This window comes from Triturus cristatus, chromosome 8, assembly GCF_964204655.1.
Source record: "Triturus cristatus chromosome 8, aTriCri1.1, whole genome shotgun sequence".
NCBI lineage: Eukaryota > Metazoa > Chordata > Amphibia > Caudata > Salamandridae > Triturus > Triturus cristatus.
In genome coordinates, this window is record NC_140591.1 from 342,668,073 (window position 1) to 342,695,731 (window position 27,659).

The 27,659-nt window shown below is 48.0% G+C and overlaps 1 protein-coding gene across 4 annotated transcripts in view; it reads left to right on the plus strand.

Moving 5' to 3' along the window:
* USPL1 (ubiquitin specific peptidase like 1) overlaps positions 1 to 27,659 on the plus strand; it is a 352,126-nt gene that overhangs the window by 17,730 nt on the left and 306,737 nt on the right. For all 4 annotated transcript variants that reach the window (XM_085621657.1, XM_085621658.1, XM_085621659.1 and 1 more), the window contains one exon: positions 163 to 276. In XM_085621657.1, the coding sequence (XP_085477783.1) occupies positions 163 to 276 (114 nt within the window). The remainder of the gene's footprint in view (positions 1 to 162; positions 277 to 27,659) is intronic.

Consider the following 27,659-nt stretch of genomic DNA (forward strand, 5'->3'; position numbering starts at 1 on the left):
ATTGTTTTATACTGGAAAATGCACTGCGCCTTCAATTATTTATTGGTAGCGCATTCAGTATTTATAGCTATACTGAAGAGACCTACACAGCTGTTTTAAGTTGCATGCAGAAGCTAGTTTCCATTTGACTTTCAGTGTTTTTAGTTTTCTGATGTTTTGCAGAGGGGAATGCTCCAGAGGTTTCCTTGGAGGTTTTGGATGAGGCAGAGAAGCACTTGAATGACATCCGAAATACAATTTTTGATCTACTTCAGCCTCAACTGAAGTGTGAACTCGGTAAGAAGTTAACCAAATCTAGACGAAATGTCAGTTTTGTACTTACTTGTCGGATAGTGTGCTCCAGGTTTCTTAAATTAGTAGCAATATACTTTGTAACATAAATGCCTAGGTTTGTCCGAATAACAGTCTTTTATTTTAATTAGTTGATACATGGGGCAAATGCATTTTTTATGTAGTGCTTATTGCCACATTCTTGTAGCTGATGTGTAAAGTGATGTTTTGCAGTCTGAAAATTGTTAGACAAAGCGTCACCCTACCATTTAATGCTTTTTGAGGGCTTGGGAGGGAGAAATTACTTTATTCAGAAGGTATTTTTTTTTTTCCTTTCTTGTAAACACTTTATTGGCTTTTTAAATTTCATACTTCATTAGTAGTCCATAGTTTCAGGATTTCCACAGTGTTTAAGAACACTTATTTTGTTGGCACGATATGCGTTGCATGAAGTATCTTAAAAGGTGCACTTGTCCTGAATATGAAGTGAACTCTGGTTATGGTAAACAAAAATCCAGATGCGAGTAATAATCAAAAAGAGTTTTTGTGCTAAAATCTAAATATAGGGATTGTAGGGTTGAGACCAGGTTGGGGGGTGTGAGGTCCTGCTCAGGCTTTTCTTGTAGTTGGTTTAAAAGTAAATAAGTGGAGGGTGAAGAAAGTTGGGGACGGGTATTATCTTCCATGGGTTGGGGTGCATTGCACCCGGATGGTGCCCTAGGTGGCAGTCACGGCTTGGGAGGGGGGACAAAAGGGGTGGAAGTGGAGTTGGTGAGATGAGTCCAATCCCACAGGATGGGTCCTCTGGGTCTGTACAAACATGTTCATCTGGTGGCTATGCGATGTCTGTAAATGCCCTTTTTTGCCTCTGCTGCTTCAACCCAGTTGAGAAATGTCGCGCCATTCCACGAAAAAGGGAGATCTAGCCTTACAATGGGAATGGATACACCCCTTTGTGATCAGAACTAGTGTTAAAACTGGTGTGTGTATATATATATATAATATATTCTCCATCACAAAGTTTCTTTGCTTGAGAATGCCTACGCAGTGAGAGGTATATCCTTTCTTTATTCCAGGTAAGCGAAAAACGGCGCGTTACTCCTCCATGTCAAAGAATAGCCAAACATGTTTCGGGGCCAACTGCCCTTCATCACTGGCATCAACACAAACCCCCACAGCTGCTCGTATTTTATGTCATTGACTCTGCCCTCAATAGGCAATGTATTCTGGGCAAAGGAGTTAATTACCATAGTGCGATTCTTCTCCATAGTGGTAGCAGCCGGTTTTGTCGAAAAACTGCATTCCCCGTAGTGGGCTGACATGGTGGAGAATCGCAGTGTTCCGCATAGTTTCCACGCCTACAACAGCTGAAACCTCCAACCCCACGGAACCTTTTTTGGACGGGTCCGTGGCCATATATATACACTTTGTAATTTTGTGTATATATATATATATATATATATTTTTTACCTTTTTGGATGTACTAAGGTCCACTGTAGTCTAATCTGGGGAGGTGACGGATTAGCTGAAAATGTAGATATCAGCTCTGGAATCTGAGACCATCAGAACCCCAGTGATGGGCAAGACCAGAGCCTGTGGCAAAATTTGTCCAGGGAGCCTAGGCAGCACAGTCAAGTGTCCGCTGCTTGCTGAAGGTTTGGAGAGCTGCTGGAGATAGATGAGCCCAATGGAGTATGAAGGACTGTATCAGTTTTAACTTGGCCTTGCAGGAGACTAAGCATGAGAGAGTGATAGCGTGTGACCACTTTTTTGTGGAATACCCTGCCTGCTTCAGTCTCTCAATTTTGTCTCCAAGACCAGAGCGAAGTCATGAAGGGGAAAGGGCGCTTTAACCATGTAATGTGTCTGCAGTCCTGGAGCAGAGTGTCTATGGCCAGGAAGAATGTATGGGGTTCAGGCTCAGCAGCTGTTGTAGCCAAATGTCACAGAAGAGTGTGTTGTGTGGTGCACTAACAATTGACCTTTAGGTTCGAACAATTCTGAAAGTACTTGAAATGTGAGGTGTCTGGCTCTTTGAGATCCTTGGGAACAGTACACCCAGAGGCTTCCCTCCAGCAGCTCCGATTCTGGCAAATAGATAATAGAGGATCATAGTGGCTATTGGGGGGGGGGGGAGGGGGGGGATTAGTAAAGGTACGCCGGAGAGAGAGACCTGTAAGACAAGAGAAGAGTATGCAATGGTGTTGAGATACAGTACGGTAACAAGGTGAATACCTCCAGCAGCACTCTCTTTGGACCTTTGATCTGAACATCTGGGACTTAACATGCGGCTAAACATCTATTTATCATACAATCTATGTATATGTAGTCAATGCCTTGTACAGTTGCTGCCACAAAATTATAACATTACAGTTTTAAAACAATATTATACTTGCACAGTTCAATTTCACACATTCGAACACCTTTGTAACTTGGCAGTCTCAAAACAAATGGAAATATATGTGGCAAATTCCACTCCTAAATAAAGAAAAATTAAATTTGCCCTCCTAACACGTTGCCTTACTATCCCAGGTAATCCAGCAATGGATAATGTATCTACGACTCTAAATTAGCATCACCTTGAGTCCAACAGGACTTGACTGAACACGCCCTAAAACGAACTGCAAGTAAACAGCGAGACGCTGCCTTCGAATACCGCTTTGGGAACAGTCACAATGAAGGCACACGTTATTCTGAATTTGCGAGAACACAGCGGAACACTGCCTTAGAATGCCGCACCCTTGTCAAGCCACCTAAAAGGTGAGCACTTCACCACCAACCAAGTTCTTGCACCTCATGGTCCCTGTGGAGATCATGCAACTACAAGCAGCCCGTGCTTAGCTGCAGCGCGTCAGAAACTCTCCTGTATATCGCAATGGTGAATGCTTGCCCGCGCCTCCAACTCTTTTGTAACTGTACTTGATTTACGTAAGCAGAGGCATGTACAAAAGGCCAGTGAATTTGTTGGCCAACGTGGAACGATGTGTGTGGCTTGATTGAGAGTCAGCGCTGCTTGCATTTCCACCATGAATGCCTGTTTGAGCCATGTGACTTTCAGCATCTTTCGACCTTTATCTTTACTGAATAGAGTGCGGTATAGGCATAACCACCACAGCTTCTGACATGAGGAGATGGTGTACTGGAACATATCCCCTAGAGTCTTCAAGTTAGCAGTTTGCCACTGGATTAGTTATTTCTGCACAAAAGCTTCACTGGGCCGCCTCGTTCCCCGACGACTGGAAACACGCCGAGGTCAACCCCCTCCTAAAGAAACCCTCGGTGGACCCCACCGACCTCAAAAACTACAGACCCTGCTCCCGTTCCAGCGAAAGTCGTCGAGAAAGCCATCAACAGCCAACTCGCCACATTCATTGAAGACCACAACATCCTCGACTCCTCCCAATCCGGCTTCAGAAAAAACCACAGTACGGAAACCGCCCTCCTCGCCGCAACAGACGACATCCGCACCCTACTGGACAAAGGAGAAACAATAGCCCTCGCCGGCATTCTCCTCGACCTCTCAGCGGCATTTGACACAGTCTCCCATCGCACCCTAATACTCTACGATGCAGGAATCCTAGACTAGATCCGCTCCTCCCTCTCCGGCAGGACACAGCGGGTCAGACTCTTCTCCCCCCCCCCCCCCCCCCCCCCCCCCCCCCCCCCTTCCCCTCAGACCCTACACCTACCACCTACGGAGTCCCCCAGGGCTCCTCCATCAGCCCGACGCTCTTCAACGTCTACATGGCTCCACTCGCCCCCATCGTCGGAACCTACGGACTCAACATTGTGTCATACACAGACGACACCCAATTCATCCTCTCCCTAGCCAACGAGCCCAACACTGCCAGACACAACTTTTAAGAGGGCATGGAAGCTGTTGCCAAATGAATGAGAAACAGCTGCCTACAACTAAACACCAACAAAACAGAAGTACTCATCATGGGCCTAATCCCCGACGTCTGGGGCGGCACCTGGTGGCTCCTCGGAAACTCACCAACCCCCACGGACCACGCACTCAACCTGGGAATCATCCTGGACTCCGAGCTCAAAATAGACCGCCAGATCAACGCCGTCTCGTCTTCCTGCTTCCACACCCTCCGCCTCCTTCGTAAGACCTTCAAGTGGACCCACATCAAAAGATTGCCACTCATGCCCTGGTCACCAACAGACTCGACTACGGCAATGCACTCTACTCCGAAATAAAAAAAACCTCACCCGCAAGCTACAGAACATTCAGAACGCCGCCACAAGACTAGTCCTCAACCTGGTAAAACACTGCCACATCTCCCAGCACCTGCACGCACACCACAGGCTCCCCGTCGAGGCGAGAATCATGTTCCAGATACTCACCCACGCACACAAGGCCCTCCACGGCACCGGACCATCATACCTGAACAGCAGACTCAAATTCCACGCACCCCAAAGGACACTACGATCAGCCCAGCTCTACTACGCGATAGTCCCCCCGCACCAGAAAGACCTGATCGAGAGGCCGCTCCTTCTCCTTCCTCGTGGCTAAAGCATGGCACGCCCTTCCGCTCCACCTCAGACAGACAACATCGCTCCCCATCTACGCAAGAAACCTCAAAAGCTGGCTCTTCGACAGACCCCCTCCTTGATGGAATGGAACCTGCACCCCACCCCTAGCGCCTTGAGACCCTTACGGGTGAGTAGTCGCGCTTCAACAAACCCCTGATTGATTGATTGCCTATTGTGTGCAAGCTAGCACAACCTCTCTAGTAATAAATGCACTTTTGGTTGTGTGTAAGGGGCGAGGGGGAAGGGTGAAGTTCTTTTGTACCAGGCTTACTTTCGTGAAAATTAGCTCTGCAAGGGGGCACCGTTTTCCAATGCTCATTTCTCTTGGGTACACTTGACATTACAGACCTGTTTGGTAGACCCTTTGGGGATGCCCAAAGCATAGGCTCTACAACTTGGGCACAAATAGGTATGTACCCAATTTAAGATTGCTGTGTGGTGGGTACAATTTGAGGTGCATGGGCCAAATTCTCATATTTCCAGCAAGGCTACACACCTCATCAAAACAAGAATGTGATCTGAAATTTCATGATGCGGTGCCATCTCATTTTTGGTTTTGTAGAGTGTTGGATTGATATGGGAAGTTGCTGGGTGGTCTTTAAAGTGACTGGTTAAGGGCTGAGCACTTTTTGAATCCGTGTTTTGAAGGATTTTTGTCTTGAATTGTTTTAGATGGTTTAACATTACATGGCACAGGTTTGAGCTTCTTAAAACAAATCCCTTACATTTCTTTTATTAATCCATCTAAGCTGATAACATTGCACAATGAGTTATTTAACCTTGCGCAGACATACATGGCTGTGGAGATATTTATACAGCCTTCAAATTTGAATCCCAGCTGGGTATGCCTATGATTATACTGAAGCTAAGAAAGTACCAACAATAAGTTGTGATAACGCATGCTATTTAGTGCTTTGAACGTGTATTATTGGGATTTGCTCACTGGGTTAATCTCCCATTGCAGCGTTTACAGCACATCTTGCAGATTACAAGTTTGCATTCTACTGTAGTTAGGGCAGTCTGTCATCGTTCTGAGAGACATAAAAAGTACCTTTGAATGGAGGTAATGCCTTCTGCTTACAGTGCTTCTTAGCAACATTTCTGTGGCAATAACTGAAATGCCACTACTAAACATCCTTTAGAGTATTTACAGACCATTTGTCGGCAAAGCTTCCAAAAGGTGCTCATAATTCATTCACCTTGTTATTTGGCTGGAATTTGCAGAGTATGCTAATGCTGAAATGAAGCAGTGGTGATTTTTGTTCTTTTTCAAAATTTTACTTATTGTGTTTTGAGCATCAGGCATATGTTTGTAACAAAAGTACAATCATAGAGTGGTGCTTCATATTTGAGCACTCTGCGGCACTTTTATCTGTGAAACCATGTAAGTTGCTGTTTTGCTGTCAGATGTCCAGCGTTCATGCATGTAATTGTATCAACATGCAACTATATTTTACTTGATATATAACATCACTGTGTTAAAAAGAAGGCCTAACCAACGTATCTAGGAGACCCTGAAAAGAGGAAACACTGGAGTGCTTTAGAATGAAAAGTATACACATTTCAATGTTTTACATATTTTATAGCTGGAAATACAATTACACAAGAAAAATAAATGTTCGAGGCATATGAGCTGCAGATTGTACACTTAGCATAGATCGCCATCTGGTGTTAGGCCCGGATGTTTGCAGTTTGTTTTTCTTCTTGGACAGTCTTTGGAAGTCACGAGTTTGGTGACTCCTCCTTCGGTCCGTACTGCGCATGGGCTTCGGCTCCATCCTCAGATTGTTTTTTTCCGCCATCGGGCTCGGATGTGATACTTCGTGCTCCGGCTTCGAACTTCTACGGTTCCAGCCTCGACGGAAAATCCTCGATTCTTCGAGTTCCTTCATCATCTTCATCTCTCGAAGCAGCACTTTCTCCATCCCGTTCATCGACACCGGCCTTCGGGCCCTCCGCGACTCCGGTCCCGGCCGATGGAAAGGACTCCGTTCAAAAAGTGCCCAAAATGTGGGTCTAAATTTCCCCACACCGACCTCCATCAGGTGTGTAACCTTTGCCTCTCTCCGGAACACGAGGCTAGAGACTGCCCCGCCTGCAAGTCTTTTCGATCGAAGAAGACCATCCGAGATCGAAGAGCTCGACGCACCATGGCGCACTCATCCTCCGCAGCTCCACCGGACATCTTCGGAGACGACGCCGAAGCTTCGGGGCAAACACACACCGAGCAGGAGGAAGACGTCGTCAGCGCTTCCGAGGCCGACGACTCCGACGTGGAGGACATTACACCAGCGCAGCGGGCCGTGAGTAATATGCCCCCTCCTACCCCCACACCGAAAACCAAAGAGACTCAGGTTACTCCCTCGCCTGCCGGCCTGGGCAAAACCAAAACTTCGATCTCCCCACCTTCGGGCCCGGTGTCGAAGCTCCCAAAGTCTCATGGCAGCTCGGGATCGAGCCAGCCGACACCCGGTGCCGAAAAACAGCATCCGGCACCGAAGACTGCAAAATCCAGCTCGACTCTGAAACCACCGGTGCCGAAGCCTGGACACTCGGTGCCGACCAAACACAAACCTGTCGGCACCGATGCTCCGGCGCCGAAACATCATTCGACGCCGAAACACCCGGAGACCTCAAAAAAGCATGGCGCACACAGACCATCGAAACCCCCGGTTCCGAAATCACCGGTGCCGACAGACGACTCGACACCATTGGCTCTGTTTACACCAGACCCTTTACAAAAGACTTTGTCCAAAGATCCTAAAACTGGGCTTTTGACTTTAACTACCAAGAAAAGACGCCTTGATGCTCCGGCTCCTCCTCCTCCACCCAAAAGGAAGGACTCTGCTACTTCTCCCCTCAGAGTGCCCTCCCCACTACCGCCTCCCCTACCCCCTCCACCTCCTCCACCACCTCCACCTCACAGGTCTCCGCCACCTGTACCTCACTACGATCCGACCCCATCCCCAGATCCGGATGATGGGGATCCGGACAATTACCCGGCGGACGCCCCAATGGATCCCACTCCACCAGGGACCCCAGATCCATGGGAGGATTACAATAACCCTGATATACCCAATGTACCTCAGGACGACTTATACCCATCAAGACCGTCTCCTCCAGAGGACTCCTTAGGGTTTCACCATTTAGTGCAGAGAGCAGCACACTACCATGGGGTGGACATGCACAGTGAACCAGTAGAAGAAGACTTCCTACTGGATACATTTGATATACAAGACAAATCCACTTCCATTTTACCCATGCTTAAGGGTGTCACCAAGCACGCTACAGAGGTGTTCAAAGACCCTGTCAGAGCCAGAGTACTGAACCCTAGAATAGAGAAGAAGTATAAGGCGGCACCCACAGACCCTGCTTACATCAAGGGCCCTGCTCCCCTAGATTCCCTAGTTGTCTCCACAGCTAGAAAGCGGGCTAACTCCCAATCCTCAGGAGATGCCCCACCGCCAGACAAAGAATCTAAACTTCTGGACGCGTCTGGTAAACGCACCGCCTCCCAAGCTGCAAACATGTGGCGCATTGCAAACACACAAGCACTGCTTGCGCGATATGATAGAGCACACTATGACGAACTAGAGGCTCTTATGCAGCACCTTCCAGAAAAATACAAGCACAAGGCTCATGACCTGATACAGGAGGGTAAACTAATTACAAACACCTCCATTAAGTGTGCCCTCGATGCAGCCGACACTGCTTCTAGGGCCATAAATACCAGTGTCCTGCTTCGTCGCCACGCCTGGCTCAGGATCTCCGGTTTCAAGCCTGAAGTCCAGGCATCCATACTCAATCACCCCTTTGACCAGGAAACACTCTTTGGGCCAAAGGTAGACGAAGCGCTCGAAAAGATGAAGAAAGACACAGACACAGCAAAGTCTATGGGGGCACTCCAAACACAAGCCTCCAAACGTTCCTTTCGACGCTCGTCCTTTCGTGGCACAGGCAGAGGCTCCTCCACCGATAACGCCTCTACCTCCTACAAGTCCCCTCCTCAAAATACCTTTTCAAAGGGCAATCAGAGAGGTGGTTACAGGGGTAACAACAATAAGGGCAGGGGCAAAACCAACAACACCCGTTCTGCCACCCCCCCCGCACAATGACTCCCCTCCGCTCCCCCCAGACCATTCCACTCCGGTCGGGGGCAGACTACAAAACTTTATCCACGTATGGGAGTCCATAACATCGGACAAATGGGTAACCCAAATCATTCGGTCAGGGTACTGTCTCAAACTAACATCTACCCCACCCAATATCCCACCAAGGCACCAAGTCTCAAGAACATTCCACACTGCTCAAACAAGAGGTACTCTCACTCCTCCAAAAACACGCTATAGAGCAGGTCCCCGTCAATCAACAAAATCTAGGGGTCTACTCCCTATATTTCTTAATACCAAAGAAAGACGGGACCCTCAGACCCATTCTCGACCTCCGGCCTCTAAATGCCTACATACACTCAGACCATTTTCACATGGTCACCCTACAGCAAGTCCTCCCACTCCTCTGCCAGGGAGACTTTCTCACAACCTTGGATCTGAAAGACGCATACTTTCACATTCCAATACACCCCTCTCACAGGAAATACCTCAGGTTCGTGGTGGACGGGCAACATTACCAATTCACGGTTCTCCCCTTCGGGGTCACCATCGCACCGCGGGTGTTTACCAAATGCCTAGCAGTAGTAGCAGCACACCTCAGACGTCAACACATTCACGTCTTCCCTTACCTGGACGACTGGCTGATAAAAGCCGCGTCCTACGACCAATGTGTGCAGCATACAAACAGCACCATCCAACTGCTCCACCAGCTAGGCTTCACGGTGAACTACCAAAAGTCCCACCTCATACCATCTCACACAAAGCAATATCTCGGGGCCACTATAGACACCTCCAAGGGTATTGCCTATCCAAACTCAGCCAGAATCACAAGCATTCAAGCCTTACGCAAAACATTCCTTCCTCAACACTCTCTTCCAGCAAGAGTGTTTATGAAGCTCATAGGAATGATGGCGTCTTGCATCTTCATAGTGCCCCATGCAAGACTCCACATGCGTCCACTTCAAGAGTGCCTAGCACAACAGTGGAACCAGGCCCAGGGTCAGCTGACGGATCTGGTGTTGGTGGACGGCCGCACACATCACTCTCTGCAGTGGTGGAACACCACAAACCTTTCCAAAGGGCGGCCGTTCCTGGACCCGGTTCCTCAGGTGATTCTAACAGCGGACGCATCGCTCTCCGGCTGGGGAGCGCACCTCCTACACCTCACCATGCAAGGTCTATGGACGCCACAGCAAAAATCGCTCCACATCAACCACCTGGAGCTCTTGGCGATCTTTCTAGCCCTAAAATCTTTCCAAAAACAGATTTCGGGCAAAGCAGTCCTCATTCGCACAGACAATATGACTGCGATGTATTATATACAAAAACAGGGGGGGACACACTCTCCCCAGCTCTCCCGCTTAGCCCAGAGCATATGGAGATGGGCAATTCCCCAAAACATCTTTCTCCTGGCACAGCACGTTCCAGGCGTACAAAACACCATGGCAGATCTGCTCAGCAGACAAACACAACAACTACACGAATGGGAACTGCATCCACAAGTTCTTCACCCATTCTTCCAACAGTGGGGGCATCCTCAGATAGACCTCTTCGCCACCAACGAAAACAAAAAATGCCCAAGCTTCGCCGCCAGATACCCACACCCATTGTCCAAGGGCAATGCGATCTGGATGAACTGGTCAGGCAGATTTGCATACGCCTTTCCACCTCTCCCACTAATTCCATTAGTGGTCAGGAAGCTACAACAGCACTCCCTCACACTCATTCTGGTAGCTCCGACGTGGGCCAGGCAGCCGTGGTACACCACGCTACTACAACTGTCAGTGGTACCACATCAAAAATTGCATCTATCCCCATGCCTCCTAACCCAGAACCATGGAGAAATCACGCACCCGGACCCAGCTCAGCTCAACCTGGCGATCTGGCTCCTGAAATCCTAGAATTCGGATACCTTAACCTTCCCCCTGATTGCATGAACATCATCATGGAAGCCAGACGTCCTACCACTAGAGCATGCTATGCCGCAAAGTGGAAAAGATTCGTAATTTACTGCCGTAACAATACAATCAACCCTCTAGATGCATCCATACAGCACATAATATGCTATCTGCTCCATCTTCACAGGTGTAACCTGGCATATTCATCCATACGCCTACACCTAGCAGCGATCGCTGCCTATCTACAAAACAGGCAGCATTTATCACTCTTCAGAGTGCCCGCTATTAAAGCCTTCATGGAAGGCCTTAAACGAGTAATTCCTCCCAGGGCACCACCTTCCCCTGTATGGAATCTAAATTTGGTTCTTACACGTCTAATGGGTCCGCCCTTCGAACCAATGCACAAATGTGAGCTACAGTTTCTCACCTTGAAAACAGCTTTCCTTGTAGCTATCACTTCCCTTAGAAGGGTTGGTGAAATACAGTCGTTCACCATACAGGAACCCTACATACAAATGCATCACAGCAAGGTCATACTTCGCACAAATCCGAAGTTTCTGCCCAAAGTCATTTCCCCCTTCCACCTCAATCAATCAGTGGAATTACCTGTCTTCTTTTCGCAACCCCAATCTGTTGCAGAAAGGGCCTTACACACGCTTGATGTAAAAAGGGCGTTACTATACTACATACAAAGAACGCAACCCTTCAGGAAGACTAAACAATTGTTCGTTTCCTTCTCTCCACCACATAAAGGCAACCCCATTTCAAAATCAGGGATAGCTAGGTGGATTGTAAAATGCATACAAATTTGCTATCAAAAGGCAAAGAGAACATTATCTGTTCCCCCTAAAGCCCACTCTACAAGAAAGTTAGGGGCTTCTATGGCTTTTCTAGGGAATATACCCTTAGATGACATCTGCAAGGCAGCCACATGGTCTACACCGCACACCTTCACAAAACACTACTGTGTAGATGTGCATTCCAAGCAGCAAGCTAGGGTGGGCCAGGCTGTACTAAAGACACTTTTTCAAACAGCTGCAACGGATACCGGTGGTCGCCGCTAGGGTTGGGTACTGCTATATAATCTATGCTAAGTGTACAATCTGCAGCTCATATGCCTCGAACGGAATATGCTACTTACCAGTATGCATCTGTTCTTGGCATGTAGAGCTGCAGAGTTGTACACGCCCACCCGCCTCCCCGGCTACCTGTATCCGTTCCAGTACATCTTATTTAGATACAACACATGGGTTTCTCACTGTTATCACTACGCTCCATCATTTCCCTGTTGGCGAAAAACAATCTGAGGATGGAGCCGAAGCCCATGCGCAGTACGGACCGAAGGAGGAGTCACCAAACTCGTGACTTCCAAAGACTGTCCAAGAAGAAAAACAAACTGCAAACATCCGGGCCCAACACCAGATGGCGATCTATGCTAAGTGTACAACTCTGCAGCTCTACATGCCAAGAACAGATGCATACTGGTAAGTAGCATATTCCTTTTAGATTGTAGTTTATGTAACATTGTTGAGGAATGGAATCAAAGAAAGCGATTGTAGGCTTTTTGGTTAATATTTGAGAAACATGAAAAATTAATAGAACTGTATTTATTTTTACTACTTTGTTTTAGTAGGCTTAGGTCCGAAGTATGAATAGCTTTGATAACAATCTATTTTAAATGGAACTGCCAATTAGGCCCCACTGCTTCAACCCCATGGCCTACCGCTCTTTTAAAAGTAAATCCAGTGCTGGGCAACTCGGACTGCCGGGCTGAGTGTAGAAGGGACACACCACTGCAGAACCAAATCAGTCTTGCAGTGTTTCCCTCTGATCATACAGTACAAGGCGGACTACTATTGCTGAGCGACAAGGCTCAACGTGCCCACGAACTCCAAAGAGCTGGGCAGCCTCTCCCCTGCACTGCACTTTCTACATGAAGCCTGCATGAGGAAGCACCAGCTGCACCAAGAAATATGAGCCAGTGGTTGCAAGGAAAGTCATGGGGGTTGCAACTGGTTGGGTAGTGGTCACTGTTGTGACTCCTGGTGACCTAGACTTCTATGAGGGAGACCAGTTTGTCTGTCATGTACTGTGGGAATGAGATGAATGGTCCGAGTCCCAAAGCCAGAACAACACAAAATTGTGGTTAAATAATCCCACTACGGCGTGTCAATGGCTTTCTCGAGATCCAAGCTCAAGGCAGCAGCCCGTGGCTTCCAAAAGCCTGTAGAGAGGACAGATTTATAGAAGTGCTTCTGCAGGGAATAAATACATTCTGATCCGGTTGGGGGGGGGGGTAGGGGGGGACTGACAAATTACAAGATGCTGAAATGCCTAGAATCTTGTAAACTGAATTCAGTATTGTAATGGGCTTATAAGAATTATGATTGTTTGGGGATGTCCTGTTTTCATAAAGGGAACCACGAGGTCCTCCCTGAGGGAACCCTCCAACGCCTTCTCATAGCATGCTGCTAGTTTACGAAATAGGATGTCAAACATGTGATAAAAGTATAATGAAAGGTCTTCCGTTCCTGTGTTGGCTAATGCGAGGTCACGAATGGCCAACCTAATTGCTTTCGAAGTGAATGAGGCATCTGCCTCCTCTCTATCTTGAGGTAGAAATTGCGACTGAGGGATGTCAAGAAAGGAGGACACAATTTGGGGTAGCGCATTAGTGGGTTGCTCAGCATATAGATTAAAAACCACACAATCCTAGGAGGGTTTCACTTTGTGCATACTAATTTGTGAGTCTTCAGCTCCTTTATGGGAATGGGGGGATGTCACAGGTGGTGAGCCAGGCTAGTAATCTGCCAGCCTCGTCACACTGTGTGTATACATACAATATATATTTTGTGTAATCCAGGCATCTCGGCCATTCAAGTAGGGAGACTTCACAGGCATGGGGTCCGAATAATGCACCATTGATCGTTCTATAGGAATTTCCTTGCCCATGGTCCAGTCTTTTGTGACTAATTGACAAATGTGGGAAGCCTCCCGAATACAGTGACTCCAAACCACCACATCAGGGGCGTCCCACTCCATGGATTAGGAAGAAGCGGTGCCCTCATTCTCTAAATACTTATGGATGCAGTTTGTTTGGTAGTCTCAAAGGGAGGGGGGGGGGGCGCACCAGGGCAGCTACTGGGATAGTATCCCTATTAGGGTGTGAAGGGTAGTTACTAGACCTGGCACCTTTGGTGTGGTTTAACCTGTCTTTTTGCCTCTACCTTCTGTATTTTTGATTTTATGCTGAACTTTGTTTTTCCTGGTTTGTGTACTCTGCATATCCGTGCTTAAGTGCAAGTACTCCCTGTGTAACTTATGATTGTTTATCCATGATTGGTATATTTGGTTTACTGGTAAGTCTCTAGTATTAACCACTGTGTGCCCAGTGCCTGTAAATCAAATGCTACTAGTGTGCCATCCCCATGAGTAACTCTGTAAACCTGTCTCAAGCTTGCCAAAGCAGTGTCTTTGAGTGCAGTTTTCAACCGTCATGTTGACCTGGCAAGTGCACCCACTTGCTAGGCCCAAACCTACCCTTTTGCTACATATAAGGCACCCCTAAGGTAAGCTCAGTGTACCCCTAATGACAGGGTGCAGTGTATGTGAAAGGTAGGACACGTACTGGTGTGGTTTACATGTCCTAATAGTGAAAAACAAAATTGGCAGCATTTTATGATTGCGAGGACTAGCTCTCCTATAGGTTATCCTTGGAGCCGCATTGCAACATTTTCATGTGACTTTCAATAGGTAAGAGTTAGAGATTTGGAGTTTGGGCTCTCTGGGCTCAGGATTTAAAAAAACATCTTTTAGGAAAGGTGTTTTTTTATATTGTTTGAAAAGGCCGCTTTTAGAAAGTGGGCATTTTCTTGCATCACCATCCTGTGCCTCTGCCTGGGGAATCAACATTTGGTTTAGACTGACAGCTGGGTTGTTAGTGCATTCACTTTAGATAATCACGCAAAGTGAACTTAGGTTTGCCCTGCATATCCTGATGGCCCATCACCAGGATTCACCATCTCCGGGCCTTCCTGAGCTAGAGTGGTGGGAGGAGTTGTCCCTGACACCCAAATAGGGCTGTACCTGGCCTCGCACAGTGCTGTATCTGTGCCCCCCCCCTCCCCCCCCCCTTTCCCCAGTGTCTGGAGACCAGGCAGGGTCTTGTGGACAACAAACTTTCCTTTGAAGTATGCTTACTTTGAAGGCCAAAAGCGGTATAAGTATTGGACCGGTAACCCCACATTTTTAGAACACTTCTGGTTTGAGGACTCTGCCAAGAATGGCTGAAGAGCTGTGTGGAGGAGTATTGGCCCTTTCTGTGGGCAGTGAAAGAACTGGACTTTGCTTTTGAATCCTGCTTTTCCAGTGTTCTCCAATGGCTTGTGTGTACTTGCCTCCTGTTGGAAGTCTCAGGGCCATCAAAGATTTCACCCGCAGCATCCCTGAACTCCCCTGCTGGGAGTTCTGACCTGCCAAGTGGTGCCATCTTCAGTTCTGGGCCCCTGGAGGTAGTTCCTGCTGCAGATGACTGAAAAAACGGTGCATCGCCCTAACAGCGCCTATTTTTCTGACTCCGCACCACTGCGCAGGAGAAGTTTTCACATACCCCTGCCATGCAGCTGAAGAAATCGATGCGGCGCCAGTTTACGTTCTGATGAACTGCAGCCTGAGTAGTGCACTGAGTCTCCGGCATCCGAGACCACTGCACTGACTCCAACACAGGCCCTACTGCGCTATTGAAAGAATCAATGCTTCACCAGTCAGTGGCTAAAAGAATCAACACCGCACCTGTTTGCCGCCGCCTCAGCGTACAGCGCACCTGAATTTCCACGTATCCATTCCACCTGTGTGCCAAGCTTTCCACTGCATCACTCACAGACCAGAACCATTTCGGATTTCGATGCATTGCTTCCCCTTACAGTCCAGAACCTTCAATTCCCCAGGAACTCAGAATCCGACGCATCGCTGTGTTTTCTTACGCTTTCCCTCCTCTGTGGCTATTTTTCCTTGTGGATTTTGACGCATCCAAGATACTTTGTGTAAAACCACTGCATCCATAGGGTTCTATAGGCAGAGTTGCTTAAACCCTTTTAAAATGATATTTTGAGTTGTGTGTTTGATTTATGTCAGTTTGGTCTTGTTTTGTTTAGATCAAGATTATTTTTCTAAACTGTATGTGTTATGTACAAATACTTTTCACATTGCCTCTGAGATAGGCCTGACTGCTCATGCTAAGCTAGCAACAAGGGGGTGAGCGAGGTGATCTTGGGTGTGTAACTCCCTTACCCTGACTAGAAGGGAGGGTCCCACCTTGGACAGCAGTGTGTATACTACTTCCAACTAGAGACCCCCGTTTTTGACAAGAGGTATGATCGGAATTGGAACAGCTAAGAGGAAGAGATTCGATTATGTCCACCAGTGGCCAAGCGAGGGCGAGAGTTAATTTGCATTGCCAACTGTGGGTGCTCTGCAGGAGGGGTAGATATTACCTAGCCAGAATGGTATCCAAGACGGTGTTAAAATCCCTTCCAAGGAAGGTGGGCCCACCCTGACAGGCAGCCAGAGTCGTGCCAGAAAGCCTAGGAGGTCAGAGTTGGGGGCTAGATAATAACTAAAACCAGCCAAATCCATCCAGTATATCCTCCACTAGAAAAAACCTCCGTGGTTATTGCCTAAGACTGTCCAAATGAAGGTGCCCCCGGCAAAAGCAGAATAGTTGGTGGAAAATATTTTCCCCTCTGCTGGTTTTTGAAGCAGTGAACATCCAATTGCACTAAGATTTGTTTGGGTGGATAAGGAACATCATAAAACAAGCAGGGGGTGGGCATGGTGCAAATTACATTAAATTAGAACTGAAGGTGGGACATGGGGGCAGAGGTCTAGTCTACTTCCTGAAGGATGAAGGTCCTCTGAGCAGATGGATTTGGACCTGCCCATGGACACCAGTAGATATAGTGGGTAGTTCTGCAGAATTGCGGCCCAAGGGACTACTTCCGGTTGCATGGATTGCATGGAGGGTGTTGGTCAGACCCCAGGCTGTTCGAGAGCTCCACATCAAGAAGTAGGGGGAGGATAGCACACAAACGGCTGTAATTGTGATGTTCTCCTGGAGATGAGCCCTGTGGGCTCAGATCTGTCCCTCTGAGGCAATACCTTTGTCGTGTAAGTGAGCAATCACCACGCAGACATGCCTAGGAGCAACTGAGGTTTTCAGTAGTGCCCCATAGATGTCAAGAGGGTTATCTGGTTGGCAAGTCGGGCAGGTTAGGCAGTCTCAGCTAGTCCCGTCTTTGGTCAGGGTGCAGATCCGCTTGCAATGCCCCCAGAGCCTATAAAAATGCAAGCGGCTCTGGGAGTACCAAAGGCAGTCAGCCTTGCAGTAGAGTCACCAGCATTGAAGTACTTGGCTAGGCCAGAGGGGTGTGGGATGCAGCCGGAATGGGGAAAATGCAGTCCCAGCAGAGCTGACCCCCCAGCTTGTTGTCTGATGATAGCGGGGTTGCGAGGAGCTCTGGAGAGGGCTACACCTTCTTGTATCACCAAAGCCTCTCAAAAGGTAAAATTGTGCTCTCTTTAGATAGCACTGTCACATTTCCAATGCATCCTTGGTACCTAAATGCCTAAAAGTGGTGTTTTGTCTTGTTTTAAAGACCCTCTACAATCTGTTTGAATACATAGTTGCATGGTACTGTCTGGCCTAGATAGTTTACGCCTATTAATCAGGCATGCATTTCCGTGCTGTTTTTTTGTGGTTTTTAAAGTAGCTGTTTACTGTTGCATTTAATCTACTCCCTGATCCTCATTACTGATGTGTTCATGTACTGAATATCACCCTAGATGTCTCGATTGTTGAAAGCTGGGTTTCTGTTGCCTTAACCCCCCATCCTTTTTGCCAGATATCTGATGCACTTTGACTAGATGTGCCCTTTGTCCCTGCCAATCAGGTTCCAGGGTCTGTGTTCTTTTCCAAAACTGTACCTTGTACCCCCAATTGGCACCTCTGGCCACATGTCAGTCCCTTGTAAAAGGTAGCATGGGTACCAAGGGCACTGTAGCCCGTGAAGGCCTCGAAGAGCTACAGCACTTACTGTGCCACCCTTAGAGGCCCTGTACTTTACACGCGCACACTGCCATTGCAGGCTGCGTGTTTTGGTGCTGAACAAAGTGAAGTCGACATGGCACACATCCCTGTGTGCCATGCCTACAACCCACTGCCCTGGCATAGATCAGTCACCCCTCTAGCTGGGTGCCCTATACCAGTGGTGAGAGTACAGGTGCATGAGCCCTGTACCCCTACAGTGTCTAGACCAATTCTTAGACATTGTAAGTTCAGTAATGCCATTGAGTATATGGTGCTGGGAGTGTGTCATTACGAACTCCACAGCACCATAATGGCTACACTGAAACTGGGAAGTTTGGTATCAAACTTCTCAGCACATTAAATGAAAAATGCACACACAGGGCATCTTAGAGATGCCCCTGAAAAAATGAACAGCCTCTGGTGGGTTCCCTTACTGGTACACACCAGCCTGCCACCACGAGACATGTCTCTGGACCCCTGGGGTGGTAAGCTTCACTCCCTGAGCCCAGAAACAAAGCCTTTCCTGGGCATAGATGTTCACACCTCCCCCAGGCCATGAAGAGCCAACAGTGGCAGGGGAGCTTTAAAGGCCCTGCAGCCTTTGTAACGAGACCCACAGCCTCTTCTGCTATCAGGAGCAGGCCCCCTTCCTGTCTCCCCTCCTTTTCGGCGGGAAGAACAGTGGTACAAATCAGCACAGCCCAGAAGTTGTGCCGACCTCTGCCAACCCCACCCCTCAGGTGAGGGAGGTAAGGTGAAGCCCACTCTTCAGTGCCAGTCAGGATTAGGGATTGTGCCCACTCCCCCATGTGGGGTGAGCAGACTAAGGGTGTAGTCACCCTAAGGTCAGTAGCCCATTGGGGACTGCCCTGAAGACCCAAAAAACGCCCCCTAAATATAGTATTTAGGGGGCAGCCCTGAACCTAAGAAGGATGAAAGAAGACGCCCAGCAGAGGATACTGCAGAGAAGAACTGACCTGGCCCCAGCCCTTCTGCGGTTTCCAGAGATCCTGCTCCAAAAGTCTCCTTGTCCTGCAGCCAGCGACCTCCAGAATCCTGGGAGGATTTATTGCCTTAAACAAAGACCGGATCTCCTGTGAACAGCAGCTCTGTTCAAAAGAAACCCCCCAAGACCGACTGAGCCTGCTGAGGACAAAGAAACCAGATGCCTGGAACCACCACTGCACCTGACGCCTATGGCCCGAATCTGGGAGGCCCAGCAAGGTCTCCCAGCTCACCAGAGTTAGAGTCCACTGTGGGTTGACACCTCCAGGAACCCACCCAACCCCAGAACGCCTCCCCCACGTCACTTGCAGCCTCTGCACAGAGACCCCCAGCCCCCAATAGTGAGTGGCCCGGTAAGGTGAAATCCAACCTCAAAAGACACCCTTGCATCCAGCCTCCCAGCGCCCTGGAGAAGGGAACCCGAGGTGCACCTATTTCCTGAGCCTTCCAACTTAACTGCCCAGCTGTTTGTTCCTCCCCGAAGTCTTCCCGGAACCAAAATCGGCAACTCCCATTAAAAACAGAGCACCCGATGCCAAAACAGCACCCTGCACCCAGCCGTACCTGCGCCGCTGCAGGTGCACCTTGTGTGCTCTCATCCCCCTACGCCCTGAGCCTAACACCAGGAACTGTTTCCCCCCCCCCCTCCCCCAACCCCCAGATGCCCCCTATACCCTATTGGTTAAAACTGGGCCTCAGCACTCTGCACCCGGCCACCCTAGTGCTGCTGAGGTGTTCTGAGAGTACATGCATCCTCAACCCTGGGGGAACCCTCGTTCTAACTTACTTGCAAACCGTTAACTTCATGTCCTTCCATAAGATTGCATTGACTGCTTTTCCTTAAATTCTTTTAAGTGTGGAGTTGGTTTGTACGAAACATTGAAAAACTGCAAATGTACTAAAAGTTAATTCCTTACATTTTGTCTAAGAAATGTCTCTGTGTGAATTCTAGGAATATCACACTGATTAGCAAAAGTAACTCAAAGTAATCAAAACGTAACATGCACAGTAGTCTGTAAAGTAACTGAAAAGTAATTTTGAACTGTTGTTTTACATGTAATTCAACCAACTGCATTTGAACCTGCATTCAGCTCTAAATCACTGCATAATATTTTGCAACATATTATTTCACTTACCTTCACCAGGCTTGGTTTGATACAAACCAATTGGTCAGAGTTCAGTCTTTGAGTGTGTGACATCATTTCTTGCTTGTGTGTACAACAAATGGTTAACACTACCCTCTGATAAAGCCTTACTGCTCGCGCACACTACCACATACAGAGAATTGGGTATTATCTACTTTTACCTCTGCCTACCTTTGGGGTTCCACTGGACTCTGCACACTATACCTTACTTTGGTATAGTGTATACAGAGCCAACTTCCTACATCAGTGCTGGGTGATTTGTCTTGTGCCTTTTCACCAACATCTGTGACTATGCAGAGATTAGGGAAAGCTTTGCTCTTAGGAAGACAACCGGCAGGGTCCAGAGAAGCAGAGAGACCACTCTAAGTACCCGATCTTTGTTGTGGGCTTGGTTCTGCTAGTGTATATAGTGTTTGGTTAGGGTGTGTAGGTCTTTTTTGCAATCAGGCAGACAGGCTTTTGAGAGTGCATTTTAATTCCAAACTGTATTACATGTGTATTATAGTGCCCCAGAAATGCAAAGATAATTGAGAAAAACCCTATAAAAGCTCGGCCAATAGTACTAAAACGCAATTTCCTACAGGGTTTATAGGTGTAGAATATTCCACTTCTGGGTCCTAAGCTACTCTGGTGTCAGTTAAATGAACTAACTGTTATGGGCAAACAAATACCAGCCTGCTGTGTCCTTCAACCAGTAAAATCCTTGTGTGATACCTTGATTGTAACTCTGCTACTATTCAGCTTTTCGATTGTGAATAACTTTTTTTTTTCCGACTTAATTTGAGACTTTAGCTGCATTACTGTCCCTAAATTCCCCAGCATCAAAACTTACCTTGGCAGCTTTGGGTTTTCTACCTTCAGCCTCCTGGCCCGAGGCTACAGCCTCTTTTCAAAACCAATCTCCCCCATACAGTTGCATTGAGCGCCCAACGCTGTGTTGGCACTCTGCACCTGCTCGCCCCTATGCTGCTGAGGGTGTAAGTTTGATGCTGCCCCCCTCCTCCCCCTGTGCTTATTCTACCCCAGGAGATCGACCCCTGACGCCGCTTTACTCATCTGTGAGCAGCACATATGCTTTCACCCCCAGTCTCCATTGGTTAACATTGGGCGCTCGACCCCATGTTTGAGCTCTGCCCCTGTGCTGCTAGCGGTGCAGTCTTCGTGCTAACCTGAACCCTGTCGGGTGTTGACCACAGACTCCGAAGACTGGATTTGTACGTTGTGTACTTACCTGCAAAACTGAATTCTTGTGTAAGAGGCATATGAGCTGCAGATCACACACTAAGGATAAGATCGCCATCTGGTGTTGGGCTCGGATGATTGCAGGTTGTTGTTGTCATCGGAAGAAGTCTTTGGTCACGAGATAGGTGACTCCTCCTCTGGACAACAGTGCGCATGGGCATCCACTCCATCCTCAGATTGTTTTTTTCCGCCATTGGGTTCGGATGAACTTTTTTCCGCTCCAGCAGAAAACTTCTAGCAATCACAACAACTCTCAAATGTATAACTCTGCGTCGAAATCCCATCGGACCGGATCCGGACGCGGCTGATGGAAAGGACACCCTTTAAAAAATGCCCCCAATGTGGAGAAAAGATTCCTCATAGTGATCACCACGAGGTCTGTAATTTGTGCCTCGCCAACGAATCCAGCTTTCCAGCCTGCGCCGCATTCCGTTCGAAGAAAACTATCCGGGACCGAAGAGCTCGACGCCATATCATGGCCAAACCGGTTCTGGAACCAGAAGACATCTTTGCACAGGATGTCCCTGACGACGACTCCGAAGACCTCCAGATCGTGTCCGAGGCAGACGATTCTGATCCGGGGCAGCCTGTGAGTACCAGCTCCCCTACCCCAATCCCACCAAAAAAGACATTGGTCAAGACTCTGCCAGTTGGGCCCAGTCGCAATCCAAAATCATCTTCAGAAGCCCCGCCCCCGGGCCCGGCTCCGAAGAAAACTAAGTCTGCAGGTGGCTCGGGCTCGATCAAACCTCATATTATTGGGCCTATAATACCTTCGGCACCGAAGCAGGCTCCGAGGCCGAAATCTCCATCGGCTCAAACGTCACTCGGCACCGACGTCTCCACCGGCACCGAAAGGCTCGTCGGCACCGAAATATCCACCGGAACCGAAAAGTTCTTCGGCACCAAAAACATCCTCGGTGCCCAAAAAAGTCCACAAAGAATCTGCCGATCTCACAAAATCCAGATCGTAACCAAAAAAGTCGGCGCCAAAGCAACCTTCGGACAATTAGGAACTTTTTCGGCCAGATCCAACGCAAAAACGGATTTACATAAATCCTAAAACCGGACATGTCACAGCGGTGCCGTACAAGAAAAGGAAGCTGGACACAACACCTCCGCCAGCTCTTTCAAAGAAGGAGGACTGTGCCACTTCACCCATACGTCCTTCCTCTCCTACATTACCTCCTATCCCATCCCCCCACCCCCACCGCCTTCACCTCTACCATCTCCTTCTCACACACCACCTCCACAGGATGATGATGATTTGGGGGGAGGGGGAGACCCAGATTTCTTTAATGATCCTACTGATCCCTTTACCCTCCCGGACACAGCACCAGTAGATGACTGGGCTTACCCTATGCCTGATATGCCTGATCCCACTCCATACCCCTCAAAACCCTCCCCTCCTGATGACCATTTAGGGTTTGGTCAGCTTATAAACAGGGCGGCACTGTTTCATGGCGTCACTATGCACACCGACACACCTGAGGAAGATTTTCTCATCGACACCTTTGAGCAGTCGCAAAAGACAGTTCACATTCTACCCATGAGTAAAGCACGCCACTGAGGTTTTTAAATACCCTGTTAGGGCCAGGGTTCTCAACCCCCGGATCGAAAAAAAATACAGACCGGCGCCACAAGATCCTGCGTACATCAAAACGCAACTCCCCTTAGACTCTCTAGTCGTGTCAAATGCCAGAAAACGGGCGAACTCCCAAACAACCGGAGACACGCCGCCCCCAGACAGAGTCTAAACTCTTGGAGGCTTCCGGCAAACGGGTTGCCGCACAAGCGGCTAACCACTGGCGTATTGCCAATACACAAGCCCTATTGGCTCGCTATGATAGGGCTCATTATGATCAACTAGAGGACCTTTTGCAACACCTGCCTGATCAATACAAATCACAGGCCAATGACCTCCTCCAAGAGGGTAAACTAATATCAAATGCCTCCATCAAATGTGCATTAGACGCAGCGGACACCGCCTCTAGGGCAGTCAACACAAGGGTATTGCTTAGACGCCACGCATGGCTATGCATTTCCGGCTTTAAGCCGGAAGTACAAACCACCATTCTTGCTCAACCCTTTAATCAGGAGCAACTATTCGGACCCGCAGTAGACACTGCATTAGAAAAAATGAAGAAAGATAATGAGACTGCCAAATCAATGGGAGCATTGCAGTCTACTCAACCCAGAGGCTCTTTTCGGCGCTCCTTTTATAGAGGGGATTCCAAAAATGTGGCAACAGACACCTCTTCCACCTTAAAAACATCAGGTCAAACATCCCCTAACAGAGGATATTTTAGAGGAGGTTACAGGGGAAACAATACTAAAGGCCGAGGACGGGGCAACAACAACACCCGCACCTCTCCAGCCACTAAACAGTTACTTGCCACCACTCCCCCCAGACCATTCCACTCCGGTCGGGGGAAGACTTAAACAGTTCCTACCTGTCTGGAATTCCATCACAACAGACAGGTGGGTAAAACAAATTATCCAGTCTGGCTCCTGCCTCGAACTCATAAACCCCCCCCCCCCCCCCCCCCCCCCAACATACCACCCAAGCACCGTCCCATGACGGTCTCACCACCTCACGCTCCTCAAACAAGAAATTCAGTATTTGCTTCAAAAACACGCAATAGAACCTGTTCCACTTTCACATCAGGGCACAGGAGTATATTCTCTATACTTCCTCATTCCCAAAAAGGACAAGGCCTTAAGACCCATACTAGACCTCAGACTACTAAACCAGTACATACAATCGGATCATTTCCACATGATCACTCTCCAACAGGTCCTCCCATTACTTCAACAAGGCGACTTCCTCGCCACATTAGACCTCAAGGACGCATATTTTCACATCCCTATGCATCCCGCTCACAGGAAGTATCTACGATTCGTGGTAGACGGTCAGCACTATCAGTTTACAGTTCTCCCATTCGGAGTAACAACCGCACCCAGGGTATTCACCAAGTGCTTAGCAGTTGTGGCAGCATATCTCAGGAGACAACAAATCCATGTCTTCCCCTATCTGGACGATTGGCTCAAAAAAGCCAATACTCTAGACAAATGCGTTCTCCACACTCACCGCACTATTCAAATCCTACACAACTTGGGATTTACCATCAACTATCCAAAATCTCAACTACAGCCCTCCCACGTACATCAATACCTGGGAGCCACCATAGATACATCCAAGGCCATAGCTTATCCCAGCACAGCCAGGATAGCCAACATACAAAATCTCATCAAAAAATTTCAAACGCAACACTCTCTTCCAGCAAGAGTGTTCATGCAACTCTTAGGCATGATGGCGTCATGCATCTCCATAGTACCCCACGTATGCCTTCAAATGCGTCCCTTACAGGAATGTCTAGCACTACAGTGGAACCAGGCCCACGGACAACTTACCGATCTGGTGTTGGTGGACAGCCGCTCACTTCGTTCACTGAAGTGGTGGAACACCACCAACCTGTCCAAAGGGCGGCCGTTCTTAGAGCCTCTTCCACAAGTTGTGCTGACCACCGACGCAGCTCTCACAGGGTGGGGAGCCCACCTCCTTCAACACACCACTCAGGGCAGGTGGACCACTCAACAAAAACAGCTCCACATCAATCACCTAGAACTTCTGGCGGTGTTCCTAGCACTGAAATCCTTCCAAGTGCATCTAAAAAACAGAACTGTCCCCATCCGCACGGACAATATGACCACAATGTATTACATACAGAAGCGGGGGGGGGGGGGACACATTCTCTACAACTGTCCCAACTTGAACAACAAATCTGGAGATGGGCAATTCCCCAAAACATCTACCTGCTAGCAGAACACCTCCCAGGGGTTCAGAACCAGGTGGCCGACCTCCTAAGTCGCAACACACAGCAAATACATGAATGGGAATTACACCCCAAAGTCCTACTCCCATTCTTCCAAAAGTAGGGACAACCAGACATAGACCTGTTCGTCACACAAGAAAACGCAAAATGCCCAACCTTCGCCGCCAGGTTCCCACACCCACGGTCAAAGGGCAATGCAATATGGATGAACTGGTCAGGCAGATTTGCGTACGCCTTTCCGCCTCTCCCTCTCATTCCATTTGTGGTACGCAAACTGAAACAACAGTCGCTAACACTCCTCCTAGTAGTTCCCACTTGGGCACGTCAACTCTGGTTCACCACACTTTTGGAACTATCGCTAGTTCCACATCAAAAACTGCATCTCTCCCCGGATCTATTAACCCAGAACCATGGAGAAATCAGACACCCAGATCCTCAAACACTGAACTTGGCAATCTGGCTCCTGAAGTCTTAGAGTTCGGGTACCTCAACCTTCCTCCAGACTGTATGAATATCATAAAAGAAGCCAGAAGACCTACTACTAGGGCATGCTATGCTGCAAAATGGAAAAGATTTGCCATTTACTGCACTAACAATAACATACAACCACTGGATGCTTCCATCCAAAACATCATTTGCTATTTACTACACTTGCAAAGATGCAATTTAGCGTATTCCTCTATACGTCTACACCTAGCGGCATTAGCTGCCTACTTGCAAAATAGACAACACCTGTCCCTCTTTAAGGTACCAGCCATTAAAGCATTTATGGAGGGTCTTAAAAGAATTATTCCTCCAAGTTTGCCACCTTCCCCAGTGTGGAACCTTAATATTGTTCTAACAAGGCTCATGGGTCCCCCATTTGAACCAATGCACAAATGCGAACTGCAGTTCCTAACATGGAAAGTGGCTTTCCTTGTCGCAATCACATCCCTGCGAAGAGTAAATGAAATACAAGCCTTAACCCTTGAAGAACCCTTCCTACAACTAAATCGTAACAAAGTGGTTCTTAGGACAAATCCTAAATTCCTCCCTAAAGTCATCTCCCCTTTCCATCTAAACCAGTCAGTCGAACTGCTAGTCTTCTTCCCTAATCCAGACTCAGTAGCTGAGTGGGCACTTCATACCTTAGATGTTAAAAGAGCCTTGCTTTATTACATTGACAGAACCAAACCTTTTCGAAAAACCAAGCAACTGTTTGTTGCTTTCGCTCCACCACATAAAGGCAACCCTATTTCCAAATCTGGTATCGCCAGGTGGATAGTTGAATGTATGCAAATATGTTACCAGAATGCTAAACGTACTCTTACAGTTCCCCCTAGGGCGCACTCCACGCGTAAAATAGGGGCTTCTATGGCATTCTTAGGGAACATCCCCTTAGAAGACATTTGCAAAGCAGCCACATGGTCTACTACACACACCTTCAGTAAGCACTACTGTGTCGATGTGCAATCCAAACAACAGGCTTCAGTAGGCCAAGCTGTCCTAAAAACTCTATTCCAAACTGCTGCAACGGATACAGGTGACCACCGCTAGGGGAGACACTGCTATATAGTTTATCCTTAGTGTGTGATCTGCAGCTCGTATGCCTCGAACGGAATATGCTACTTACCAGTATGCCTCTGTTCTTGGCATGTAGAGCTGCAGAGCCACACACGCCCACCTGCCTCCCCGGGACCTGTATCTGTTCCAGCATTGTCTTAATTAGACACTACACATGGACATCCTTTCTCTTTACTTCTTATACACTCCATTTCCCATCATGGCGAAAAACAATCTGAGGATGGAGTGGATGCCCATGCGCACTGTTGTCCAGAGGAGGAGTCGCCTATCTCGTGACCAAAGACTTCTTCCGAAGAGAACAACAACCTGCAATCATCCGAGCCCAACACCAGATGGCGATCTTATCCTTAGTGTGTGGCTCTGCAGCTCTACATGCCAAGAACAGATGCATACTGGTAAGTAGCATATTCCTTTCCTCCCATAGATTAATACTGCTGATCTGAAAATTTGCACTTTATTTTTTTTAAAGTGAAAAGTATTTTTCTTGAAATACTTACCTTTTAACGTACATCTTGGTCTTAAAATAAATCTTGAAAGAAGCTTTTTTTTTCCAACATTGGAGTTGACATTTTAGTCACTGCATGCATAACACGTGTCTTACACTCCTCTGATAGGCCTAAGGCTGCTCGACCACACTACCACAAATAGAGCACTTTGGGTTTACATTGAGCCCCATACATTTCTTGGGGTATCTCTGGTCTCTTTACACAATATACTTAGTTATTGGTATGCCACACAGAGCCAAGCTTCCTACATTATTTTAAAAGTTGACATTTAGTGCAATTTTCAGAAGTTGCAATGTTATCTTTTGGGTGAAAAAGCAAGTGCACCATTAAGGTACAGAACAGCGACTTACGGGACCAGTCTCCAGGAGTTAAGGTGAGTGGTGGACAAGGTCCAAAGCAGCACCTGCAGAACTCTACCAGTGGCATCAGGGTGGCCAGGTGCAGGGGTGCTAAGCCTCA